This window comes from Carassius carassius, chromosome 1, assembly GCF_963082965.1.
Source record: "Carassius carassius chromosome 1, fCarCar2.1, whole genome shotgun sequence".
NCBI classification, from domain to species: Eukaryota; Metazoa; Chordata; class Actinopteri; order Cypriniformes; family Cyprinidae; genus Carassius; species Carassius carassius.
In genome coordinates this window covers 32,702,080-32,718,690 of record NC_081755.1, presented here as the reverse complement: position 1 = coordinate 32,718,690, position 16,611 = coordinate 32,702,080, and the positions used below count along the sequence as shown (strand labels likewise).

The 16,611-nt window shown below is 37.8% G+C and overlaps 2 protein-coding genes across 3 annotated transcripts; both read right to left on the bottom strand.

Annotated features, from left to right (window-relative positions):
- Positions 1–1,925: 1,925 nt before the first annotated feature.
- On the bottom strand, positions 1,926–12,239 carry LOC132145696 (serine/arginine repetitive matrix protein 2-like). 2 transcript variants are annotated; one of them, XM_059556910.1, is made up of 14 exons: positions 12,044–12,239; positions 10,222–10,476; positions 9,105–9,200; positions 8,812–8,997; positions 8,550–8,633; positions 8,405–8,470; positions 8,202–8,231; positions 8,007–8,117; positions 7,625–7,757; positions 5,268–7,174; positions 3,819–4,493; positions 3,630–3,737; positions 2,553–2,663; positions 1,926–2,463 (listed from the first exon to the last, which is right to left on the bottom strand). In XM_059556910.1, exons 2-14 carry the CDS (start codon positions 10,467–10,469, stop codon positions 2,409–2,411), a joined length of 3,810 nt encoding a protein of 1,269 aa, XP_059412893.1. In that variant the 5' UTR covers positions 10,470–10,476; positions 12,044–12,239; the 3' UTR covers positions 1,926–2,408. The 2 variants fall into 2 exon arrangements, with proteins under 2 accessions (XP_059412893.1, XP_059412902.1); XM_059556919.1 differs by lacking the exon at positions 8,202–8,231.
- A 1,187-nt stretch (positions 12,240–13,426) lies between these two features.
- On the bottom strand, positions 13,427–15,533 carry unc119.2 (unc-119 lipid binding chaperone B homolog 2). The gene is made up of 5 exons (XM_059556970.1): positions 15,128–15,533; positions 14,931–15,044; positions 14,115–14,205; positions 13,832–14,004; positions 13,427–13,726 (listed from the first exon to the last, which is right to left on the bottom strand). Exons 1-5 carry the CDS (start codon positions 15,411–15,413, stop codon positions 13,620–13,622), a joined length of 771 nt encoding a protein of 256 aa, XP_059412953.1. The 5' UTR covers positions 15,414–15,533; the 3' UTR covers positions 13,427–13,619.
- Positions 15,534–16,611: the final 1,078 nt, after the last annotated feature.

The following is a 16,611-nucleotide window of genomic DNA, read 5'->3' as shown; positions in this document are numbered from 1 at the left end:
GCAATGTTTTCAAATGACACACTATAGTAGTGGTGCAACGGATCATCATTGATCAATATCTTCGGGTCGGCACACGTGACCCGCGGATTGATTTATGAAAAAAAAAAAGTTGCGCATGTTCAGTCCACACTCGGAGGAGCTTGAACGCCCCGCGCATTTTGGATTCCCTGTCAGATATAATGATGAAGGAAAGAGGTTAGAGTGAAAAGATTGTGCCAGATCTTTATGAACAGGAGAAGAAAAAAGTTGTGGATGAACTATCCCGAGCGCTCACGACAGACGGGTGTACGTCCAGGGGGACGGAGAGCTCTGTGACGATAACTGCTCACTTCATCACAGCACACTGGAAAATGAGAAGTCGGGCTATTATGTTAAAAAGAAGATATTATGTGCACTTTAAGTTGATTTCATATATTTTAATTTAATAATTTAATGTTAATAAAAAAAAGACAAAACGTATGTTTATTTGTCTTGGCCTTTTTTTTTTTGCTGATCCGAAAAATGATCCGATTTAAACGAAGACGAGCGAGCGCGGGTTTGACGATGTATTTGGAGGTTATTGCTCACGTCTCGTTCTGCACATATCCAAATGTTTCCATATTCGCAATGTATCTGAATGTTAAACTATAATATTTTTTATTTATTTAATGTAAACTAGACGGAAAGATCATCCTCTACACATGAGCAAAAACCTCCTTGGCATAACAGCAGAGTGGACCGGTATACTACGGTCTATTTAAACTGACCAGTTTAACCTTTTAAATGTTTGGTTGACTATACTTTATTTTAATAATGAACAGACTGCGATGTAAGTTTGAAATTAGAATGCACTTTAGATGTTCTGTGTCATTTATACCAAACACAAATGTTGCTGGTTGCTAGTGTTTGCAGCACTACTGTTATTTATTTTTTATATATTTATTTTTGTATATTTTTCAGTTTAATTGATTTTTATTTCTAAAATTGTATTTATTTAAATGTATATTTAAGTTTACATTTATGTTCCAACAAACTTGAAAATTTCTACTTGATAAATGCTCTAAAACTTTAATGCAAATGATTTACTTATATATATATATTACCTGTTTTATATATTTAATAATTGGTCAGTTTATTGATTTTGTTTGGTTAACTTTGGATACATTTTTTATTTTAATACCGTGCAGTGCACAAAATTAAGATTCGAGAGATGGTTCAAGTCAGTGCTCAATAAATGATGATAAGTTTAGAAATGTTGTGCATCCACTTATTATTAGTGTGACATTTTAGCATGCAAATGAAGGGGAAAACTTCAAGATATCGGCCCTAAAAATCGGCAGCACATATCGGCCATCGGCTGACCCTGACCTCTAAACATCGGCATCGGCTATAGAAAAACCCATATCGGTCGATCTCTATTCGTTATTACAGCTATTACGACCGTAAACAAACATGAATATGCTAAAATACTTTAGTAATCTTTCGAAATAAGGTCTTTGTATGAAATATTACAACACTTGTATTATTTACCAGTGTTTGTGGGAAACCGCTTACACCATGTCAGGTTTTTTTAAGAGAGATGATTTAATTTATTCAATTTAATTAATTCAGTGTTAAAAAATTTTTTTCTCCAAACCCCGATTAACCTTAAAACACGCAAGAGGGGAAAATAAGCAAAAATAAAAATAAATAAAAAAAGGTCACTTTTTATTATCATACATTTCGTTTATTATCTTGATATAATAACATCAAACACATGAGAATGGGTCTGAACCAACCGTTCATCTTACCAACGAGAAATTTCTTTTCTTTTTTTTTGTTATTTAAAATGTACACTTCAGCTTTAAGGGATATATAAACTTGTGTATGTGTGAATGTACGGTTTCTGGTGTGCTGTGTATTAGCATCAGCTTCTCCTTCGGTGCCACAAACTACAGACAAGAAGATTCTACTGCCATTTTATTATTCATAACTTTTTTTCCACAAATAAACAAAAAGGAACAGACTCAGTCCACATATGCAGGAACAGAATATAGTCCATTCTGATCCCCAAATTACAGATGCTCATCTACATTCAGAACAATGTAGCAGACAGAAAACCACCGGACTCATGTGATTTTATTTGTTTGTGTATGCATGCGTGTGTGTGTGTGTGTACAAATAGTGTCCAGCATCTGTTGGCAAAGAACAATAGTTGTCAAGATCTTCAGTGTCTCAGCTGGCTCCTCCTTATCCATTAATTACACCATAATAAAAGTAAAAAATAAATTGAGTTACAAAGAACCAGGTGTCGAGAGACCTTCCTCCACTAATGGTGAAATTATCACTATTAAAACTAGTCACATTTCCAGTCTCATCCGTCTGATACGGAGATGATTCAGTCCAGTGAGGGTCAGATAAGAGAGTCCAGAAAACAAAAAAGGCTTCACTTATTTCCTCCGTCGACTGTCTGGAGATCTGCTTCTCGACTTCCTGCTCGCAGTGCTGGTGGAAAACAGAAATGAAGATCAATATCAGCCAGAGCAGAGAGTTGAAAATGACAGTAACGAGATGTAGATCTGTTCAGAACTGACCGTCGTGAGGCTGGAGAATGTCCAGGTCTTCGCTGCCTTGCTGGAGGAGAGTAACTGAGTGAGCGAGAGTCTCTCAGTGAGTCTGCTGGCACTCTCTTGGGCCGCGGAGGACTGCAGAGTTCAAAGGAAATGATTGAGACAGTGTTTCAGAGTACAGCAGTGAAATGGGATGTAATTCATGTAAACAGTTTATCTAATAATGCATGGGGGAAGATAGATTTTTTTTGTCTTATAAACTTTTTTTATCATCTGGATATCATCTGGATATTTTATCAACTATTAACTTTTGACAGAATTTTATTAAAAAAAAAAACTTAATTTCCTTGTAATTGTTTTACTTGTTCATTATTCACAGAAGTTTTTTTATGATCAACTGACACTTAAAAAGTTTTTTTTTTTTTTTTTTAAGAGATCCAAGTTTCCTGTGGCTGTTTAAAGGGCTGGACAATTTGACCAAAACCTTGTTAATTATGTCAATAAGACTATGAAAAAAGAAGAAGAAAACATTTGACTATTGTAAATTTACTGTAAAATCAAAAATAAGAAAAATAATATTCATTTTATTTTACAGCACACCTTTATAAAATCTTCATAAAAGTTGGATTTTATTTTGGTGGAAAGGTGCAGAGAGCACATAAAGCTTCTTGTTTGTTGACCACAGGCAGTTTGTAAGCACTCCTCATTATGAGTCTGGGATGGTGGTTCATGTTGTGTTCCCAAACACACATTACAAGTGCCCCAGATTCAGAGTAGATGCAGAAAGGAACAGAATGTGTGTAAACCAAGCCATTCGGAGAATCTGAAATCAATGGATTAGAGCTGCTCTCTTGTAAAAGAACACAGTGTTTTACTTTGAAGCACACAAAACATATTTCCTTCTTTAACTAAATCACAGCCAATGTGAAGTTTGTTTTTTCGATACTTCAGTAACCTAAGACTGAAAATGTAAGTTTGTTGGTTCTTGCATGCAAACCTGGAGGGTCAATTTTGAATTGGAATTAAATGCAGTGGAAAATTCGACATTTCTTTAACGGAGGAGAAAAGCAAAAAAAAAAAAAAACAAGCAAAATATTCTACCTTTTTGACTTATCTTCTTGTTCACTTTCGGATGAGGACGAGGAGGATGAAGAAGCTCGGCTTTTGGCCTTCTTGCTTGCTTCTTTATTTGTACTTGCTTTAACACCCCTGGAAAAACAAACATTGAAACTAAGGGTACCATATATACACACATTTAACTGAATAAATGCAGAATGATTTGGCACTTACCCTTTGGATTTCTCTGTCTCAGAGTCTGAGCTGTCGGATGAGGATGATGAAGATGAGGACGAGGAAGAGGACGACGATGAGGAAGATGAAGAAGAGCTTGAGCTGCTTCTCTTCTGCTGTTGGCCAGAGCTCTCCTTCTCTGGTTTCCCGTTCAAGGCAGTCTTTCCTCTCGCTGGCGGTCCGTGGTGCCGCTCAGGGACAGATGATGGGGACTGGCCTCTTGATCGGTCACCAGGTGGACCCCTGCTGTGTGACTGGCTGGTCATTGGTGATCTAGAACGGACAGGTGGTTCACGATGTGATTGGTTGGGATGGAGACGGCTGTCTTTGGGAGGGGAAGGAGACGGACGTTTCAAGTTCCTTTCTGGTTGCTTTTCATCACTTTCCCTTGATCTGTCATTCTCTGCATCTGTAGACTTCACACCCTTCATCTGTCTTTGAGGAGAGGGCGAGGCTGAAGAAGACGAACTGGAGGAAGAGGATGATGACGAAGAGCGGCGTGGAGGAGTGGGATCTTTGGGGGGCGCCCTCGTTCTTTGTTCTCGCTCTCGTTCTCTTTCTTTCTCCTGTTCACGCTGTCTCTCTCGCTCTCGGTTCCTCCTCCTCTCCTGCTCTCTCTCTCTCGATAGTGAACGACTTCTGCGCCGGCGGACAGGAGACGGTGAACGCCGAGACCTGGGTGCCGAGAGAGAAGATCTGTTTTCAAGATTGATAATACATCCATCCACAAGTACCAAACAAACATATTAAAATGATTTCTATAGCATCAAGTGATCCTTGAAATGGGTTTTAAATGAAATAAATGCAGTAAAAAAAAGAAAAAATATATATATATTTAAAATAGTTCTAGCATGTCACTGGCAAAACATGTGCAAACCCACATTCTTTCAGTCACTCTTTCTTGTCTATGTATCATAAATATATACAGTAGTCAAAATTTGTAGTGGATCAAAAAAAAAGATCCTCAAAGTTGTGCTGAGACAAGAACACATTTTAGGTTTAGCTTTTATGACAACTTTGATGAAAGGTTTTGATTCACTGTAAATGTTGACAAGTGTACATTGTGGCAACCTCTACAAGAACCTGCAAAGCTACAAACTAAAAGTTTTAGGCACTTGTGTAAAAATGCTGTATAATGAGGAGACTGTCAAAAATAATGTCATAACTAGATTTACTTTATCAATTAACTTCTATTAACTAAATTAAATTAACATTTGGTGTGAGCATCCTCTGCGTTTAAAGCAGCTTTTGCCCTAGATGCACTTGGGCATAGTTTGTCAGGGAGCTTTGCAGGTAAATGTTTTGGAAACATTGCCACAGTTCTTCTGGATTGAGTCTGACTGTTGTTAGACTTCTTGTGAAAACAAAAATAAAAACCACAGATTGTCTACGGTATTGTCTATTTTTAAGGTTGAGTTTAGCTTTCCAAAAACTGGTTCTCTGACTAACCTGTAAAGAGGACTTGGTCTTCGGGGACTCCTAGATCTGCTGCTCCTTGTTCTCCTCTCTCTGGAACGATCTCGGTCTCTGTCCACTGGTCTTGCCCTGAATCGGTCTCTCTCTCGCTCTCGGAGGCGCTCCCGGCTGCGGTCCCTTCGGAAAGGTGATGAGTTTCGTGGAGGTGATGGTCTCCTCGCTCCTCGTCTCGGGCTGGGAGAGCGTGAGCGTTGTGGGTCCTGGTACTGTCGTGGTGGAGTGCGTTTTGGTGAAGGTCGAGAAGCCGTCTGTTTGATTGGTGGCACGTCGTTCCTTCCTTTCCCTCTTTGAGACAAAGGTGATGCATCTTTCTTTCGGTCACTCGGTCGGTCTCTTCCTCTGCCAGGAGAGGGAAGTGAAGAGACTCGTTCCAGCTCTGACGGGGTGTATCGCTCGCCTCCTCGATCTCTGCTCTGAGATTTGGCTTCTTCTGGAGGTGTGTACCTGTCCCCACTTGAGGCTCCTCTGTCCCGGACTCTCTGAGGGGGTGAGGGAGGTGGGCTTGATCTCCTAGTGGGAGTGTACCTCTCTTTTCCACGTTCCTGATCTTTGACTCCTGTGGAAGGAGACGAGGAGTGGCCAGGCCTCCGCTCGTCCCTTTTTCTCTGGGACTCAGGAGGTGAGCTCTGTGTTTGTGTGGGAGGGTACATCTTCCTGCCTTCATCACTCTCTGCATTCCTTCCTCGGTTCTCCTTCTCTCGGCGAGCAATAGCCTGAGCTATGACAGCATTAGAAACTGACCTACCTGCAGCACCGCTTTCTTTTGAACTTTTCTTCTTTATTTCATCTTCGGAGGATGAAGATGAAGAAGAGGAGGAGGAGGATGATGAAGAGGAGGAGGAGGAGCTGTCACTGTCACTTTCACTGCTGCTGCTGCTACTACTGCTGCTGCTCGCAGCTTTTAGTTTGTCTTTCTTCCCAGGCGTTTCCTTTTGCATCTGTCTGTCCATCTGGTCTTGAGGACTCTTCTCTGTTCTCCCGTCTTTCTTGGCCACCTCTTGCTCTGCCTCACTTCCTCTGGCGCCTCGTCTGTCCTCAGGCTGACCGCTAGAGGAGGACGTCCTGTCTGATCGAGACATCTCTTCTCTTCTGTTGCGGTTTCTCTCCTGTGCTCCGTCACTCTCTCTGGCTTTTCTCAAAGCTTCTTCTTTCATCTCCTCCTCCCGTCTTCGATCCTTCTCTCGCTGTTCTTCTCGTTCCTTCTCTAGTTCATGATTTCGTTCTTTTTGCCTTCCGTTGGCGTAAGGTGAGAGCTTGGCAGGAGACATTGAGTCACTAGATCGGTTTCTGTCTCTCACCTTCCCTTTATCACTCTCCCGTCCTCGGTCATCTTTTCTACTAGATGGGATTGTATCTCTATCGCTATTCCTCTGTCTGTCTCTCGCTCTCTCTCCATGTCTCTCTGTGTCCCTGTCCCTGGGGGAAACAGCTCTCTCTTTCTCTCCACTGTGTCCTCTTCTTGTTCTATCTTTACGTGGAGGAGGAGACGGGGACGAGGATGAGTCATGTCTTCTTTGACCTTTGTCCTTTCTCTCATTGTTCCCTCGGTTGTTGTCTCTCTGCTGCTTAGGAGACGGAGAGCGAGACAGAGAGTTGGGTCTTTTCCGCTGAGAGGGTTTCTCTTTCTCTTCGCTCTGTTGTCGCCGCCCTCTCTGCTGCTTGTGTGGTGGAGAGGGCGAAGAGTCATGTCTTCTTGTCTGAGGGGGTTTCTCTCTCTCTTCACTCCGTGGTCGTCTGTCCCGCTGCTGCTTTGGTGGAGGAGATGGCGATGAGGAGTCGCATCGTCTTCTCTGAGGTTTTTCTTGCACTTTTTCTCTTGCGTGTTCTCTGCCTTTGTCTCTTCTACTGTGCTCTGGCGTTCTTGAGCGTCTTGGTGACCTCTAAAAATGGGGAAGACAAAGAGTTACAGAGGTGCAAAACTTTTTTTTTTTCAACTAGTAAAAGGGTTGCTTGAACAACTGCTCAACTAATCTAGTTCAAGGAAGGCCTGTATAACTCGGCCAAGCCATCAAGTGTTTACAAGACAAGTTCTTGCATTCAATTCAGACTATTTTTTATCTTGACATACTATATTAAAATTTAATGCTTGTCGTGGCAAGAGGCTCAAAATAACAATACAAGACAGAAGATGCAACAAAGGCCAAAGACCATCTGAATGTGTTTGGTTGTTACAGAATAGAATACATACAAATAATAAGTTTACTTTAAAAATATATTGCTTACTTAAAAAGAAAATACCATATATAAGAATAGGATGAAACAAACAATGAATAAAATAGGATTAAATTATTACAGCATATGCCTCTGTGACTTCCAAAACTACACATTACCTCTCGGACTTCCACCCGTTTTGGACTTTCCTCACTACGGCCACGACGCCTTCTGTCAGGTGATCTCCCTTTCCTCCCCTCGTCTGGACGAGAATCTGATTTATTCTGTGGTTTCCCTCTTTGAGGGGACGGGCTGAAAACAGAAGTCATGCATCTATATTTACATGAACTTTTACTAATAAGGAATATTTGATAAACTAAATTTCAAACGCTGAGCAAGCATACATATTTGATGTATTTTAGGACAATTAAAACAAAAAACATTTAAAAGGAGACATTTTGTTTATAGTGGAAATTGTTCTTGTAATTGCTATAAGAATATAAAGAGTAAAACCTGAAGGCACACTATATTATGGATCACATGGTGTGCACGTAATGATACCTGTGAGCTGGGCTGGAGGATGCACTCTGCCGTTTTCGGCTCTTACTGGGAGGAGGAGTCTCATTGTCACTCTTTCTTTTTCTTTTGGTTGTTTCTCTGTCATCTGATGAACTGTGGGAAGACAAATGATAACATTTCAATTATAATACATATAGTTATCAGAGGTAACAGAGTGATGAGGAGGAGAAATCCTACCTCTCTGTGTCACTCTTTACGGATTCCTCTCTGAAAGCAAACATTTATATTTTATTTAAGCAGTTTAAAAAATTATCCAGAATCTTCTCAAGTTCTGGAGCATTTCTAATGCTAAAACATTTTTTGAACACATAACAGATTTTCTATATCTAGTCCCAGTATGAATGAACAGAATATTGTAATTTAAGGGCATTAAATGAAACCTTTTCTTTTTCTTCTTTTTGTCCTTTTTCTTCTCTCGTCGAGGAGAAGGTGATGGGCTCTCAGAGCTGTTACAAGAGTGAAAATTGACTCATTAATATATTATTCTTATAAAACTCTTAACGCTTAAAGTGTTCTCCAGGTTACCTTTCTCTGCTTTTGTTTTTCTTTTTCTTCTTCCGGCTCTTTTTTCGCTCAGGAGATGAATCCGAGTTATCAGACTCAATAATTCTGAAATAAAATGATGAGAGAAAGACAGAACAGAAGGTAAGTCCTCAGATAAGATACAAGACGTTAAAAGTCTGTACTTCTGAAAGTTACAGTACATCAAGCTCTTTTATCTCACAAGATAAAGGAAAAAGTGATTCCTCATGATAAGACCCCTTCAATCTCCCCTCCGTCTACTCACTGGTACTTCTGCTGCTGCTGCTTCTCTCTTTCCAGCCTCTCCTGCTCCCTCTTCTCCTTCTCTCGCTCCTTCCGGTCAGGATGAAAGGATGAGCCGTCAACGTAGTCAGAGCTGATCCCGAACGCTTCTCTCAGACGGTCATTTTTTTGCTGGTTAGCAGCTGCCAGTGCATGAGTCTCAGTCACGCTGTGAGAAAGAGCGAAACATGGAAGGGAATAAAACTACTAACAGTGCACAGAAAGGCAATTAAAGCTCCTTCATGTCTGTCATGGATGATCTGAAGTAATACTCACGCTGGCCTCTCTGCTGGAGCAGGGGCAGGTTCTTGTCTTTCTTGCAGCATCAAGCGGAAGGTGTTGACTTTCTCTTCGATCTCCTCTGCAGAGTACCTGTCACACAGCATGCTCTTAATATCTGCTCCTGAAGAACGTTCTCCAGAACACAAACCCAAGCAAGTGTAGAGCACAGGAAAAATCACAAAAACACTACAGTTCAAAATGTTTTTGTTTTTGAAAAGTCTCTTATGCTGTCAAGTAGGGCTGCACAAATAATCAAATTTCTAATTGTGATTACAATTATGGATACCACAATAACAATCGTTCAAAGTGACAATCATTTAAAGTACACTTATGTTATTCTGTATGCTTAAGATGCGTTTTTTTCTTTCTACAAGTTATCTTAAGGTTTTTTCCATTGTTTTAGCTTTAGTATAACATTATAATACCTTTCTTTTTTTTTTTATTTAAAGAAGAAACCAATCCGATGTATAGTTGACATTTGAGGCTTAATACTATATAGAAAAGCACTAAAGGTTTTTTTTAGTTTTCAGCTAGTTTGTTTTTATCTAAAAATACAGCAATGCAGTTGCATTAAACAATGGTATAAACGTCAATGTAATTTGTGATAATCATAATAAATCGCAATTTTAAGGCAATAATCATCAATTATGATTGTCATAATTGTGCAGCCCTACTGCCAATGCTGCATTTATTGTTCAAACATATTGTAATATAAATGTCATCTATCTTAAAACGTATTCCTGTGATGGCAAATCTGAATGTTCAGCAGCCATTACTACAGTATTTAGATGTTTGATGCTCAAGAAACAATGTTTAAAACAGCTGTTTACTATTTATTGTTTTTTTTTTTGTGGAAACTGTGATAAATTCTTTACTGGACTCTTTGATGAAAAGAAAGTTCAAACAGCTTTTATTTAAAATAGATATTTTGTATATCATTTTTAATGTCACTTTGGATAAATTTAATGAGTCACAGTTGAATAAAAAGTATTGCATTATTTTTAAAAACCTTACAGACTCCGAACAAAATTCATACAATGCGAACCTAGATTAATTAATTTTAAATGCAACCAAAAATACAGGGACTTTCTCCTATTCTATTTGATCTTACCCCTGCTCCTCCATCATGTCCTGCAGCTCGGCACATTTCACCTCCAGCTGTCTCTTCCTCTGGTGCTCGAGGATATCAGCGTTAGGTTGTCTGTTCAGCTGGCTCTCCAGTCTCTCTCGGTCTTTCTCGTCCCGCTCTCCTCCGCGCTCGTCCCTGGTTTTCTTCACACGTACGCTGGACAGGTTCCTCTGAACGTAGCCATTCGTGCCACTGCCTCGCGGCGTGGTCAAACCGATACCGTTATACATCTCTGCGCTGAGAGGCCAGACACAGCATGAGAACTCGTGAGTGAGCACTGAACTGAACAACTTTGCACATCACAACACTATAAGAGGCCTGGCTGGGGTAAAAGCATTTGATAAATAAATAATGTGAATAAATGAGTGCTGCCTTCTGCATCTGTGGTTAATGTTGAGCTTTAACCATGAAAATAACAATTATTACGATTTTGGTCCTTTTTTTTTTTTTGGAGTACACTAAAACATGTAAACAGTTAATAGAGAAAGAATAAAAATAATAAATAAAGTGAATAAATAGAAGAAGGACGCTAAATGGAATTAAAACTACAGAAGTATTAGTTTCTGTTTGCCAACTCATCACATTCACAATGTAAGAAAAACAGATTTAACAGAAATGACAACTTAATGTGCTGACTTTATTTTTAACCATGCAAAAATGCCAATCTTGAGCGGATTTATCTTTATTTAGAGACCCTAGCAGAACCGCAAGTTAATATAAAACAAATAATACCTAACATACACTAAATAGGGGTAAATAAAGAACTTGCTTAGGTCACACAAAATTGTGCCAGGCAACTAACACAGTTTTTAATAATTTAAATGTTATTTCTATGTGCCTAGTGACTGGAAAATGCTTACAATGCCCTGAAGTTTTGACCAAAACTTTTAGGCCTATTTTTAAGCTTAGCAAAAATGCAATCAAGGGCCTATTTATTTTATTTTATTTCCTTTTTTTTTTATTTGTTCACACAAAAGGGAACCTATTCAATTAATTACAATTTAATTCAATTAACATTACACAGTTGTTTTATGAGGTATGACACATTTAACATATGCTTTCTTATTTTATATGATCAAATAGTGACATTTATTGTCATAATTGTGCTGTAGTTGTATTGTGGTGACTTGTATTGTACTCAATGTCTCAAAAATAGCAGTGAATTTATGCAACCCTTAAATGCCCAGAATTGCAAATTTACAATGTTTTTCCACCATCACACCATGATGCAAACCAATGGCTTTCTACAGACATGCACGTTAAGTGCATCTTTTAATGTGCTGAATCACTAACACCATTGGTCCAAAAGTACCAAGATTCAGCACTTTCTCTGACATGACTGGAAAGATGTATGTATATGGAGAGTAAAGCAGTTTTGGTCAAAAGCAGGTATGGGCTGTTTAATAATTAACGTTACAGAGACTGTGTTGTAAACAAACATATGTTAAAAATGTAGCTTTAAAGCCTAGGTAAACACTCCAAACGTGCCATACTATGTCATGCTGTCTAGGTAGCCTGTTCACTGTGCTTTAATAACGTTAGAGACACTGTATCGTGCCCACATTGTTGAAGCCAGCAACAGGCCAAGGCCTTCTGTGCTGCCAATGCCTCCTCCACACAACAACCCGCTGATATTCTTTCACTTTAAGTGTTTATGTAACAAAATTACTCACTAAATACTCTCAGTGTTTCCTGGTATAACAGTATTTGAGTTGTTTCAGCACGCTAGCTGTATCTTGTTCTCACGCTAGCAGGACAGCATGCTAACGGCTCGCCAAGCTTCACTAACGCGAGAGCTACGTACCTCTGTGATCCCGCTCAGGGAGAGAACGACAGTGGAACCGTTACAGGCCAAACACCGGGCAACTGTGGCACAGCGAGCGAAAACACAGCGATTCTGTAGCAAATAATCCTTGTAAAATAAAAACGATGTACGCAACGTTGTCTAGAATGAACAGATAACGCTCATTTAGACGTCATCGGGACGACCTCGCGATAAAGTTCGAGGTTTGACTGTGGACTACATTTCCCATAACTCCACTCACTCGCTTCACCCACGCAAGCGTGTTTGTGCTTCAAAGTAAGATGTTTTTTTAAGTTTATTTGATCAAACATACAGTAAAAACGTCAATTTAACAGCAATTTAAATCAGCTTTTTCCTTTTTTTTTAGTAAAAATATATTTATTCCTGTGATAGCAAAGCTGAATTTTGAACAGTCACTTCTCTTCAGTGTCACTTTTTCTGTTTTTCTTCCCTGTTCTTTCTAAATCATTATAAATCAGAGCTCAAGAGACATGTCTTATCATCAGTGTTAAAAACACTTAATAATATTTTTTGTGCTACATTTTTTCAACAATCTTTTGTACCATTATAAATGTCATAACTGGAACTTTTGATAGATGTATTGCATCCCTGTGCTGAATAAAAGTATGATAAAAAAATAAGAAAAGGAAGTGCATTTATTTTATGATCTTCAAAAATTATTAATAGTGGGCTAATTTTGTAGGAAAAATCATAAAGCGTGCTTCTGGCTGAATTCATTTTGTAATGATGTAAACTTGTCAAAAATAAACAACGAACAGAAAATAAGCCTCATGTGTTTTATTTTACTACATTAGTCAGTAAAATCTAATACAGAAAGACCAATTACATGAAATCTTTATTTGAAATGATAGTTTGTTTCAGAAGAGAATCCAATACTGATTTAAATATTATTTTTAGCTTTTAGTCCCCTGTGTTAGCTTTGAGACTATCTACTAGTGTACTTATAAACACTGCTTATTCATAGTGTGTACTACAGTGTATGCTCTAAAGTTTGTAGAAAGAAGGATGTCGCAAAAAGACAGCCCGAATACACATTATTCAAGAAACAGACAAACAGTCTCTATATTACCCATCAGCTGAGATTCTCAAGTGTGCAGCCAGTGGACACTTTCCTATCCAGACGGTGACAGAAATGTGTTCCTAAGTAAAAATCAAGTACATTTTCACTAACTTCACAGATAAAAAAGACAGGATGCTATGAGCTTTGGCGTAAGTGAATGAATAAATGCAAACATTAATTGCAATAAATAAATAAGCCATGCATATTATGGAACCTCAAGATATTTGTTCTCTTAATCATTAGGGTTTCCCTTTATCTCATCTATTCTTGCTGAGTTGACAAAACATCAAATCACCAGCATGTTCTCTGATAAAGTTTTTTTTATTAGTGTGCAAGCAACACAACATCTCTCCAGCACAAACATCGGTAAAGTAACAAAGAAATGCCTTTTCCTATAGTTTATGGTTTATGAAACCAAATATACAGCACTACTCTGCATATTATGTTATCAGTCTTCTGCTGCCATATTTTGTGATTGATGTTTAGGTTCAGTTCTCACTGCTTGAAGGAGTACTCTGCTTTATGATGCATGATTAGTGTGTTATTGGCGAAGTAGAAGCTGTCTGAGCGCGTCTCAAAAGGGTGGTTGATCATCTCCTCAACTGAAATAACACAACATAGTCAGCACTGTACTCTTATGTTCACGTGAATATTTTTCATGCAGTTGTAAAATTTTAAGAAGTTGTAAGTTTGTGTGTGTTACTCACTTGTGTGTGCATCCAGATCTGGTAAGCAGTAGATGTGTTCACAGGTGTTTCTGCTGTGTGGGATACAGAAACCGATCTCAAAGTCAAACGTCTTCAGCAGCAGATCCCTGAAGTAATGCTTCTCAATCAGCCGAAACTTGTTGACTGCCTTACCACCCACTGTAAACTCAAGCCTGTTCAGAAGAGAGATTGCACATTATGCAAATATTGATTTGGATAAAAAAAAAATTCAGTCTATATTCTAAAGACCTCAAAGCAAAAAAGAAAACAAAAACAAACATACGTGGCTCCAATCTCCCTGAGACTGAGAAAAGCAGGACTGAAATGATACTGAATGAAACGGCCTGCATCCAGCTCTATGACATCCTTTATTTCTGTGAGAGAAAGAAGAGGAATTTATACCATATTTAGGACAGTGCTTGTTCGATTTTAACTGAAAATGAGAAATATTGCATCTGAAATAAATAAATAAATAATTAAAGCAAAACTTAATAATAAAAATGACAAAAGCACATTAAAACAAATTACAACTTGGCCAAAAATCAAAATAAACTGCAAATGTAAAAATACATGCTAATTCAGAATATTAATAAATACTATCTTAGTAAAAAAAAAAAACAATGCTTTGACATTGTATTATTTGAAAAAAACATGACATGATATTTATGGTAATTCAAAGTGTAAATAAATACTATAATAGTACATAAATATACGATGCATTGATACATTGCATTATTTGACAAAAGCACATAATAAAATCAAGAACACAATATTGAATGAAACAAACTGAAAATATTAAAATAAATGCTTAATCAAAATATAAATAAATACTAGCCTATAATTGTATATAAATAAAACAATACTAACATAACACTGATTTAGGAAAGAACGAAAAAAGAGAGAGTTATACTGAAATACAAGATATTTTTTAAATGCTTCTGCACATAATGTAGAGGTCAAATGACATGTTTGGCTCCTCATTAGCATAAACACATTTCTATCTCAAACACGATCTGAAATATCACACAGCCAAGTTACATGTCTTCTACATAATCACCCATGTGAAACAGAAAATAAGTGTTAAAAGGCACTAGCTCACCTGTTGGACAGTGCCGCTTTAGGTCCAGTATGACCGATCCACCTTCCAGGTCTCTGATTTTGAACCGTGAGAAGCTAATATTGTAGATATTGTCTTCTGGGGAGCACAGGTAGTCTGAACACATAACACATAACAGTAAAGAACAGAGAGTATTGCAGTAAAAGAACAACAGTACACAAATAACCTTGTGTCCTCACCGTCTGTGTATCCTGGTAGCCTGAGGACATACTGAGGGGTCACAGGGTCACCTGGTTTCCAGTCCAGCAGCGCCTCCTCTTCAGCTGCAAGTCCTGCTCCCGAAATAAACCCATTCCAGACCTCCATGTCCCTCAGATCCCCTCTGCCCTGTATTCCTGCTGCTTCCTCCTCATCCTCCTCGGCTTCGTCTTCCTCCTCTGGTTCGCTGTCCTCCTCTTTCTCAGAGGACATTTCCTGCTCCATGTCTTCCTCACTCTGTAAGTCTTTGACAGCCTCGCTGTCCATCCGAAGTCTTTGCTCAAAGAGATCTGCTTTTCCACGAACGTCTCTCTGGTTAACTAGCACAGGCACTCTCTGTGATTAGCCTCAGCTCTTCTCTCATAAACTGTGTCTCAGTGACTCAAACAGATTAAGGCTTTCTCAAACAGCTAATCCAAGACAATCCTCAATTAAACACGGACACAGCACGTATGGCATCAATGAAAGGACAAAAAGGAATCTGAGATAAACAGACAAATATAGAACGGAGTAATATAGCAGATTTATGTTATAGAGATTAGAATAAATGAATGAATAGAGATGACAGAAAGAAGTGTAATAAAAATGAGAAGTTGTAAATAAAGTCACAAGTGGTTCTCAACTGGTGGATCGTGGCCTAAAAAGGGAACAGCAGGTGAACAAAATGTAATAAATGCAAAAAAATTAAAAGCAAGTTACCATACACTGATATTCAAATGTTTGAGTTCAGTAATACAATTTTGAAAGAAAGCAATAATGCAGCAAGGATGCAAATTCCTAATAAAAAAGCGATAGTAAACATAACAAAAGTATTCAATTTCATATAAATTTCTTTCTGTTCATCAACAAATCCTGAAAGTGTGAAGCAGTGCAGTTGTTGTTTTCAAAAATGTTAATAAATGTTTCTTCAGCACCAAATCATCATATTAGAATGATTTATGAAAGATCATGTGACAGTTAAGACTGGAGTAATGACTGCTGAAAAGTTCGGAATAAAATGCATTTAAAGCTGAAATATTTAATATTTAATATTTAAATATTTATATTATATTATATTATATTATATTATATTATATTATATTATATTATATTATATTATATTATATTATATTATATTATATTATATTATATTATATTATATTATATTATATTATATTATATTATATTATATTATATTATATTATATTATATTATATTATATTATATTATATTATATTATATTATATTATATTATATTATATTATATTATATTATATTATATTATATTATATTATATTCACCGGTCCTGTTATTATGGACAGGATTTCTAGGCACAGCCAGGCACCGGAGGGTGTCCGGTTTGGGGACCTCATGATTTCATCTCTGCTTTTTGCAGATGATGTTGTCATGTTGGTTTCATCAGACCAGGACCTTCAGTTTGCGCTGGGACGGTTTGCAGCCGAGTGTGAAGCGGCTGGGATTTGAA

Excerpts from the sequence above, each read along its gene's own strand:
- unc119.2 (XM_059556970.1), bottom strand. The coding sequence starts at position 15,413 with ATGGACAGCGAGGCTGTCAAAGACTTACAGAGTGAGGAAGACATGGAG. Across the intron at positions 15,045-15,127 it reads GCTACCAGGATACACAGACG|ACTACCTGTGCTCCCCAGAA; the intron begins GTGAGGACACAA and ends TTATGTGTTCAG. Across the intron at positions 13,727-13,831 it reads AGATCTGGATGCACACACAA|TTGAGGAGATGATCAACCAC; the intron begins GTGAGTAACACA and ends GTGTTATTTCAG.
- LOC132145696 (XM_059556910.1), bottom strand. The coding sequence starts at position 10,469 with ATGTATAACGGTATCGGTTTGACCACGCCGCGAGGCAGTGGCACGAAT. Across the intron at positions 4,494-5,267 it reads AGACCAAGTCCTCTTTACAG|GTCTCGGCGTTCACCGTCTC; the intron begins GTTAGTCAGAGA and ends CTCGGCACCCAG. Across the intron at positions 2,464-2,552 it reads CATTCTCCAGCCTCACGACG|CACTGCGAGCAGGAAGTCGA; the intron begins GTCAGTTCTGAA and ends GTTTTCCACCAG.